The sequence below is a fragment of the Anarhichas minor genome, unplaced genomic scaffold (assembly GCF_050575085.1).
Source record: "Anarhichas minor isolate MPS153535 unplaced genomic scaffold, ASM5057508v1 ptg000073l, whole genome shotgun sequence".
In the NCBI taxonomy this organism is placed as follows: Eukaryota; Metazoa; Chordata; class Actinopteri; order Perciformes; family Anarhichadidae; genus Anarhichas; species Anarhichas minor.
In genome coordinates this window covers 1,904,618-1,914,869 of record NW_027466519.1, presented here as the reverse complement: position 1 = coordinate 1,914,869, position 10,252 = coordinate 1,904,618, and the positions used below count along the sequence as shown (strand labels likewise).

The 10,252-nt window shown below is 44.3% G+C and overlaps 1 protein-coding gene across 1 annotated transcript; it reads left to right on the top strand.

Moving 5' to 3' along the window:
• The first annotated feature begins 981 nt into the window (after nt 1–981).
• LOC142935349 (sorting nexin-18-like) lies at nt 982–9,435 on the top strand. The gene is made up of 4 exons (XM_076079663.1): nt 982–2,227; nt 2,765–3,058; nt 3,810–4,192; nt 7,443–9,435. The coding sequence occupies exons 1-4, from the start codon at nt 1,458–1,460 to the stop codon at nt 7,667–7,669; spliced, it is 1,674 nt and encodes a 557-aa protein (XP_075935778.1). The 5' UTR covers nt 982–1,457; the 3' UTR covers nt 7,670–9,435.
• The last annotated feature ends 817 nt before the right edge of the window (nt 9,436–10,252 follow it).

Below are 10,252 nucleotides of genomic sequence, written 5' to 3'. Positions count from 1 at the left end.
AGTTGCTTTACTGCCACCTGATGCTCAGGAGGAGGAACTGCTTCTCCTGTTACTGTCTGATTACACTGAACTCTAGTGGCCTGGTGGGTCAACGCACACTACTGAATTATTATATTATATGATATTGTATTGTATTGTATTGTATTGTATTATCTTATCTTATCTTATATTACATTATATTATATTATACAGTTTGGCATATCCTGCGCATATTTTGGAGCAAAAGAGTAATACAATGCAATAGTAATAAAAAAATAAAAAGCATCATCCCTCCAGAATTCGTTTTGTATATTGTAAATTAATTTGATGGTTTGTCTTCACTGTGCAGAACGAGTTTGATGCTGTTGCTGCTGTTCGAAAATTAATCTGTGAAGGGAGACCTTTTCTGTGTTTTTCGATAAGGGGGAGGAGCAGATGTGCTTTTCAGAATGTGTAATTAGTTAATTGAAATGTGGACAGAGAAAAAAACTTAATTGACACAAAAAAGCAAATAACGAACCTGAGGATTTTCCCTTTACTGGGGAGATGTGATACAGAAGGAAAATAATGTAAATACAAACATTGTCCAATTTGCACAATTTGTCATTGACTGGGAACCTAATTGCAGTCAAATAAAAGTGTGTTTTCTTTATTCAAGTCATATTCTGCAGTTTAATAGTAAGATAATAAACGACGCAATATGTGCACCTGGGTAATTTAGCCCATTCTGTGTTACGTTATATATAATATATATATATATATATATATATATGTATTATATATATTATATAAGTTATGTAAGTTTTTGTAAACTCGTGAGAGGATTGTTTAATACGCTAATATTCAAATATTGAATAAAAGCCTATAATTGGGATATGGCTACATTCATATGACGGAGCTTTTAAAATGAGGTTGCGTGGGTTTTGATGTATGAATTCAGTGACTTGACGGAACTTGCTCCTGGCTCCACCCTCCGTTAGTCAGCCAGTCTGTTGCCTTTAACCGACCAGCATCTCGGGGAGAAGAAGGGGGGGGAAAGGAGTTTTCCCCGGCTCTTATCTGGAGGAAGAAAAGCAGCCACACAGCCGTCGCAACTTCGTCAACCTTAAACTCTCAACGGCAACTTCCTTTTCGGAGAGAAAAATATCCTATAAAGACAGGTTTCCTCTGTGTTTTCCGCCTCGGATTAAGTTCTGCATGGAAACAAATGATATTTGAGAGGAGCGGAGAGAGGAGGTGGGTGTCGGGTACGAGCCCGTGTGTTTCTCTGCTTGTTGTTTTATGCACGGCTCTCTGATACAAGCCTGTTTGATTTTGACAAAAGTGGAAAAAAAAATAGTCCCAATTGTTGCTGCCGCTGCGTGATCTAAATCTGTAAATATCTGGGATTTTTAAAAGACCTAATCCCGGGGGGCAGAAAAAAAAAGAAGAAAACTTCTTGATACAACAAAAACACAAATAATAATTGTACTACAATTATGGCGTTAAAGGCCAAAGTGTTGTACGACTTCCACTCTGAAAACCCAGGGGAGATCTCCATAACAGAGAATGAGCTGGTGACTCTGTTCAGCGAGGAGGAGCTGGATGGCTGGCTGGAGGGGGAGAACAGCAGGGGGGAGGCTGGCCTCTTCCCTGCCTCCTATGTGGAGATCCTCAGGGACCACATCACCTCCAACGCCAACAACAACGGCCTGTCCTCACCCAAAATCAAAGCCCTGACGCCCACCCACACCTCCTGCGCGCCCTCGGACACCCAGTCTCAGAGAGGACTCGGGGCTGGCAGCGGCGGTAGCGGTGGAGGCAGCTTCCACACCAGCCAGGGCAGCGATGACGACTGGGACGACGACTGGGACGACAGCTCTCCGGCGGCCGACGCGTCTCAGGGTCTCGGCAGATCGCCCCCCTTGTACCCGGTGACCACCTCCTTGCCCGGGCGGCGCGAGAGCACCCAGCAGCAGCATCAGCAGGCCAAGAGCTCGGCAACGGTGGGGAGGAACCTCAACAGGTTCTCCACCTTTGTCAAGTCCGGCGGGGAGGCCTTCGTGCTCGGGGAGGCCTCTGCTTTCGTGAAGGACGGGGACAGGATCTGCGTGGTGATGGGGAAGCACGGACCGGAGTGGCAGGAAGACCCGTATCCGTTCACGTGCACCATCGACGACCCCACCAAGCAGACCAAGTTCAAAGGCATGAAGAGCTACATGTCCTACGGCCTGACCCCGACGCACACCAACATACAGGTCAACCGCAGGTACAGGCTGGCTTCCTGCTTCTCTCGCTCCTTCTCTTCCCTCTCTGGGGGTTTCCAAACTTATTTCTTCCACCGGATCCCCCGGGCCCCCATACACTTAAAAATAAATGTTTCTGTGGCTTTTCCCGTGGCCACAGTTCTTGCCACAAAATTGCAAAAACAGCGTAGACTGTGGCCTTTTGCCCTCTGGAGTCCTCAGGAATCTCCTCTTTCCTTTCTGAGATTCCCTCTGCACCTTTTACATTGTTTCCCTGTCAGTAGGTCTGTCATTACGAGCCAACACTCTTACATTTCAGTTTCCACATGGTCCTGACTCCTGCCGGTTGGCAAAAAAAAGTCCTTAGAGTTGCTCTTCTGGCATCCTTCCTTCTTTTTCACTCCTTCTGACTACATTTTCCTGCCGTCGACCTCACTTCCGTATCTCCCTCGCTCCCTATTGACCAAACCTTCTCCCTCACTTCTCATCCACTCGAAATATCCCCATGCTCCCACCTGTCTGTCCTCCCACCTGTCTGTCGTCTTCCACCCTCCCCGCAGGTACAAGCACTTTGACTGGCTGTACGCTCGGCTTGTGGAGCGTTTCCCGGTCATCTCAGTCCCCCACCTGCCAGAGAAGCAGGCCACGGGCCGCTTCGAGGAGGACTTCATCTCCAAGCGGAGGAAGGGACTGATCTGGTGGATGAACCACATGACCAGCCACCCGGTGCTGGCGCGCTGCGACGTTTTCCAGCATTTCCTGACGTGCGGGGCGGATGAGAAGGCCTGGAAACAGGGCAAGAGGAAGGCAGAGAGGGACCAGCTGGTTGGGTCCAATTTCTTCCTCACGATCAGGTAGGAGGCCGGGTTACGAGCTGCTCTTTGTTTTCATTACAAGCTCATAAAAAGCATCGAGCACTCGACAGGAAAGCCTGTGATTTGTTTGACGTTTAAATAAACTGATGGCAGGCCTTTGCAGTCCGAGAACAAGGGGCTTCATTAACCATTGTTCCATACGAAATCCATTGTTGAAGGGGCGTAGAGACCCAATATCTACACCAATAAGAGCAGGAAATAGACCACAATGCAATGCTGCTACAACACAGATCCTGACCTTCTTTACTTGATAAACTACCGCTCTACTGAATGTATCAAGTTACAGCCCAGTCCCTGGAGATTGTAAAAATAATTCTGGGAAATGTAAGCAATCCGTAGCTGAAGTACATGTACTGGTAGGTTGAGGGAAAGGAAGGTACACCAAAACCATAAATTACAGCATGTTAACAGTTACAAACTGCTAATTACTGGTGGGCAGGTGGTGGACAAAATAACAGGAACTGTTGGGGAAATTTATAACATATGTTTGTTCATAGTGTGTCAATGAGATAGGAATCCATTTTTAGGTGCTGGGATAGGTGCTGTTATCAGTTCTCCTTGTGTTAACTCGGCTGTAACGATAAGCTTTTATCTTCAGGGGGTGCCTGATAGTGAAGACGAGATAAGTAGAACACATGAATAATAAATAAAGATGATGTAATGCTTCAATAATAGCAGAATGAAACCACAAGGTCTAAAAATGGCCGTGACTTGTCCCGCTTGTCTTCAGCACGCCTGCTGTCCCGCTGGACCTCCAGGAAGTCGAGAGCAAAATCGAGGGCTTCAAGACCTTCACCAAGAGGATGGACGAGAACATCGTGGTCGTGAACACCACCATCAACGAGTTCGCTCGCAAGCAGATGACCGGGTTCAAGAAGGAGTACCAGAAAGTCGGACAGTCCTTCGCACTCCTCGGGCAGGCGTTCGAGCTGGACCAGCAGGCCTACTCGGCGGGCCTGAACGGAGCCATCGCCTACACCGGCGAGGCCTATGAGGCGGTGGGAGAGTATTTCGCTGAGCAGCCACGCCACGACCTGGCTCCCATTTCCGACCTGCTGGACCTCTACAGGGGACACCTGGCCAATTTCCCCGACATCATCCACGTGCAGAAGGGTGAGAACGCGTTCGTGTATGTTCATGTGAACACAATGAGCTCATTTGCATACAAGTCATTTATATTGAAAGTGTGGGCCTTTTCCTTTTTCTATCGTAGAGTCTGAGTACTTTAACACACCTACGTTGCCACTCGGTCTTTTTAAGTGGAATGTAAATGCCAAACATGTCTGGGGGGGAAAAAAGGAAATTGTGCAGAAGTATGTGAAAGGGGTTACTGACAAAAAATGCCTCCTAACATACTTGTAATAAATTAAACAGATGCATGGCTTAGCTCACTTCTCTTTACAGGGAGGTCAGAGGTCAGGTCTTAGCTTGAAATGGAGCTGGTGGGGACTGAGTGGTCAGGACTCTCGCTCATGGATGCCTCTGCAGGGCGGAGAGTTTCAATCCAGGGAGGATTCATTACAGCACGAGGCCTCTCGCTCTCAGCTTCCATGCAACCGGCTGTATAATCTCGTCTGAAACACAATACTCAGAGATTTGTTTACTTTTACTTGGATGGCAAAATAATTTATAAGGTTTTCCAAAAGCAATCCAGCCTGCAGCCTGCCCATGTATTAATCATGTCAATACAAAGGCAGATAACACACAAGAGACCTGGATTCTGACTGTTTCAACATCTGTTTTCATTTACTGAATTGTCTATCTGGGTTGAAAACTGAAACCCGTAGCCGGTCCATTGTAACACTCTGGTACTGTGAGAGCCTGTACTCGCTCGCAGGAAAACACATAACAACACACACACACACGCACACTCACTCACACACACACGTGTACAAAGGACTCGCAGAGGAGTTAGCTTGTTAGTTCCCCGCAGGTTGGGAGGAGGGAGCTGCTACTGGCACGCAAAGTCCTGACGTCTGCCAAACGTAGAGCCACTGTTTCTATAGTCCGCAGAGCTCTGTTCTCCTGACACAATCACAGCTCCAACTATGGAAACACAGTCTGAATCCCAAAAGTCCCTGTGACTGACAGCAGTTCACCCACTTTCTGATTGACAAGAAACACATTGTTGCATGTCCCACAAAGAGCGTCTAACTTCCAACAACGTTGAACGCTTCCCTCACTTCCGCTGCACTGCAAGACGCCCTTCCTATTATGACTTTTGAGTACTAAACTCAAGTTTAAATTGACTTCTTAGCTTTAGTAATATGTGAAATAAATATTATTTTGTGTCTCTGTGGAGCATGATCTGCTGACTTGGCGACGTTCTCACTCGATTTAGTGACTTTCCGAGCTATTGCTACTAAGAGCAGGCAACACTGGGTTGAATCATTTTTTTTTTAAATCTAGCGTGCTCATACTTGTTTCTCCAACGTTACCTACCCAAGCTTTAACCAAAGACATATGAAGGGGAACTCGTGGTAATGTCATAGGATATGACATCATCATTCATGCCTTCATGCCTTCGTAGAACCGCACTGTCATCCTTCTTGGGTACCACCGTGCTTTTCACTTCTGGAAACCGTAACTAGCAGTGCCTGCAGTAAAACAAGTCTGATTTATGGTAAGAAGGGGAACAGAAGTCTTTCTTTATGTTTTATTTATTTATTTATTTTTAAATGCAAGGTTGTGAGCTATACACAGGGAGTCATTGACTCAGAGTCTGGCCTGTGCTTTTATCTCTCATGCACTCTGAGTAATCCACCAGTGCTGACGTTTTGTCTGCCCAGCGACACTCGTGAACACATTGCAAAGTCTGCACTTCTGCCATAGTTGTGAAATAACTACCTTCAACAAAAGAGGGCTGGTTTGGTCAAAGTTTCCATAACAGTCAATTTGGTGAATGATCCTCATTGAGAGAAAAATGTTTGCACTAGCGCAAAGATTTAGCTTTTTTCCCTTTTTTTTTCCAACCAAATAAAACGTTTGACTTCATTCTTTTTTACAAAAAAAAACAAACACAAAGAAAACCTGACTGTAGGTTTCACATTTCACATAAACTTTAATTTTCTTCATTCCACTAATATCTATCTATGTCATACAGCGCTGAACATTTCTGCAGCAACAACCGCAGAACAAAAGCACAAAAACAAAAGGCGGACGGCTTTGTCGACCTAAATGCGCCCATACAGTATCATCCGACGTCGCCGGTTCTGTCTGTGAGGTCCAAAAGGATACATCTGATTTAAATGAGCGCAGAGATTCTTGGGCCTCTTGTCCTGTGTTGCCCTGGGACTGCAGGAATGCAAAATGGAGCAGTCTCAGGATTAGTTTCCCCTCCTCCTCTTTTCTTCTCCCTCTTTTCCTCCTTCCTCCCAGTGAATACAGCGAGTTAACGAGGAGGAGGCAGAAGAAGAAGAAGAAGAGGGGGTGTGTGTGTGTCTGTGCGAAAGGGTGGAGGGGGGGGCAGATAGTTTAGTTACAGAGCTGAACAAGTTTCCCACCAGCCAACAGCACAAGAGTTCAGATTACAGCTCCGTAATCGCCTTAGTAGCGATGAGAGCAAAGTCCAAGTTAATTTCAGTTTCGTTAGCGCATTTGAGCAGGTATGGTGTGTGATTTTTGGCGTACGAGACAGAGAGAGATCTGGAAAGAGAAGGCAACGAGGTCAGGAATGAGAGCCGTGCTGGCCTACAATCTAGCTCATAATTTCCTCCACATGCTGCCGTGTGAGAGCCTTACTCTTGAGTTCCTCTTCATCCTTTTCTGTCATGGATCCAAACTCGGCTGCTTCCCCTCTTCACACTAAACTATACATTCTGAGTCACGACTGGGTGTTGGGTAACTTCAAGGATCCTGGAAAAAGTGTGCAATAACCAGCTTCTTCTTGTAGTATGAAGAAAATGTTGTGTGAGGAATGTGCCTGCCTTTCTTCCTTGTAGTCTTTTTTTTAAATAGACGTTGTGCTAGCGTTGTCCTGATGTTACATCCTGGCTAGCTGCCATCCCATTAGCATCTCTCACTCAATGTAATAGAGGGTTAAAAAGTGAAACATGTTCCCTCCATTTACTGAACATATTCTAAGATACAGATCAGTATTGAGTACAACACTTGTGAATAGAGTGTTATCCCTTTATGACCTCAATAAAGTAAAACAAAAGGCTTTCCAACTTCTTTGCTGTATGATCTCTGCTGTCAAAACAAAATCTCTCCTCAGGCCCCGATCAGACAGATTAATTGCATGGATTTACTTTTAGCTCCAGCTTTTAGTTTGGCTCTATGCTTTGTACACCTGCCACACTTTCTCAGTCGTCTCCCTCTCCTTTCCCTCCACCACCTTTTTTTTTTTTTTTTTCTCTCCCAGGTGCGCTGACCAAGGTCAAAGACTGTCCAAAGCAGGAAGGCGAGCTCCACGACCGCTGCAACATCATCTCCTGCGCCACGCTCGCAGAGATCCAGCACTTCCACCGCACGCGCGTACGGGACTTCCGCTCCCAGATGCAGCACCACCTCCGTGAGCAGATCGTCTTCTTCCAGAAGATCACTGCCAAGCTGGAGGATGCGCTTCAAAAATATGACGATGACCAGTAGGAAGAGATGGGGAGGGAACAGAGGAGTTGGACTTCAAAGAGGGGGGGAGGGGGGGGGGGGGGGTGGGGGACTAAGCTTGAAGAGAAGACCAGACAGGGATGATTGATGTGCTTTTCCTCCTACATTAATGGAGAACATCTTACGCCCCTTTTAAGAAAGATGCGTTTCTGATGTGGTGAATCCTGGGCCTGGTACAAGCATTAGAAGAAATATACCACTCTTTTTTAGCAAACATAGGCCACTGGATTGTGGAAAGACAACTTCTTGGATTAATCTTGACGGCCTTGATGAATACCAGTAATAGGGATTTTTGCTGACACTCCAGGCACATCTTGCAACTCAGCGGGACCGCGAGAGATATTAAAAACAGCTGCTCTCAATGTGAAGGGGCTGCCTCTCAATTCCCGGTTTCAGGGTCACGTGATCTGTCCACGCCTCTATATTCTGCCTCACCACTTCATGGAAACCTTCTGTTCTGGAACACACAGTAAACCAACAGAAACACAGGCACGAAACTCCCCGAATCACTTCAACGGGATGTTTTAATGATTGAAAGACGGGACTTTCGTGAATTTAACTTTTTCCGTTTTCTCTATATTTTATGTTTTTACTTGAATGACCTGTTCAGTATTGTTTTGATGGGCCATGACAGTACGTAAGTATTTGTTTGTGGATATGGAAAGAGGACACGTGGGTGTAATCTCCAATGATGAATGAGTTTAGTAGTTGGATTTCATTACAGCTTGAAATTTGGCCTACTTCTGATGTCTAACATCCGTCACAACTCGGAAGCTGTCACTTCTTTGCTATATTATAATTTGAATATCTGTGTTGTTAGTTCATGTCTTGCCGGACTTAAAACCATAACTGATCTTCGACCGATTTAATATGTATTTGACAGACTATCTTCTTGTTTTGGGAAGTAGCTCCACAGTTCTGTTTCTTTGGGTTCCTGCAGTAGTTTAGTTATTAAAACCCCCAAGTCCACATCTGTCTTTCTGCTCTCCCTCAATCAGGGGAGCTCAGAGGTCAGGCTCAGGGTACAGAAACTTCAACATGAAGGATGCTTCCTGGCAATACATCTTTGAATCCAGATCTTCCCGTTTAAAGCCACCACGTGTAGGCTTTTTCTGTGATTCTAGCATATTTCAAATTATTTCAAAGGGTATTGTCTTTTTTATTGTTAAAAAAAAAGCTGTTTTAAGACAATCTTATTGCAAGTCCATGTGTTTCCTTTCCCCATTTTGTGTTTTGTGGTACTACCACTTGAGCACGCCAAAGTTGGACATTTTCATATTCTACATAGTAACTTTAATAACGGTTACTCTTCTAAGAATGCTAACCTGCGACTCTAAAACATTCTTGTCAAACCTAGTTACCAAAATAAGCACACAGTACTGTTTGTCGTAGGTCCCGAATCGATCACAGAACAGTATTTAGACACCGAGAGGGAAGCTTAGGATCTGGTGAAGATAATCAATATAAATTGACCATGCAGTAGATCACTGAGATAACAAATGAATGCATTACAATGGTCTACTGTATGTAGGGCTGTCAATTATATGCTCACATAGAGTATTTATTGTAAAGGTTGTACTTCACGTTCCTCCCCTTGGATTTTTTACTTCACATGGTTTATAATAGGATACACCACCAGGTAGGTTGTTAACAGTGTTCTTCACAAGCACGTAATTCACTACAATGAAATTGTTCCTTAACACTGTTAATGTAACAGTATTTCAGTAAATAAATGAAAGTCAAATTTATGTCAATCATATATTTGTAGTTTCACTAGACCCGTTCTGTGTCTTTCAAGTAGTGTTTTCATGAATATGAATGTTTACTTCAGGATATTTATATATATATATATATATATCACCTTTTTTTCCGAAACAAGACACCTGCTCCATCATTTTAGATTAGTTAGTTTGTCTAGTATGAAACAAATCTTCATTCTGTGTGTTTTTAGAGCAAAGAGAAGCTTGTTATCACTATTTTTCCCCTGTGGAGACAGCAGCAGTCAAGCCGCTGATATGTGACACCAGAGTTCACAGACTGCAGGTCAGGTTACTGCAGTTGCAGGCTCTTCATTATTTAGACCTGCCTCTTTCTCTCCCCGTTTTCATTTTCTTATTTACTGGTTTCACTAATGATCTCAAAATCTTGGTTATTCTGAGCCAATACTTTCAATTCATAAAGACATTCAAACGACTACATACACAAAGCAAAAGCTCTCCCACTCTCTAAATGCTGCACCTAATCCATTAAGCTTTAAAAGTATTACGACTTGAGTACCTGTTGGGGTCATTTGAAACATTTAGAAACACAAATTGTGTGGTGGTGCATATATGCGTCAATATACATCTGGAAACGTGTCAAGTACTGACTTAAAAATAACAAAAATCATGAAACTCAAAGACTCAAGTGTTGTTCTCCATTGACTGTTGATTGCATGTATGCGTTTGAGATTAACACACAGAAGTCTTTATGAAATAATTTTTATTAAAAATAAATCTTTCACAGCGCATGGCAAACAGGCTGGCATTAAAAGGGGTCACGGGTGAAGAACTGAGGAAGCTACCA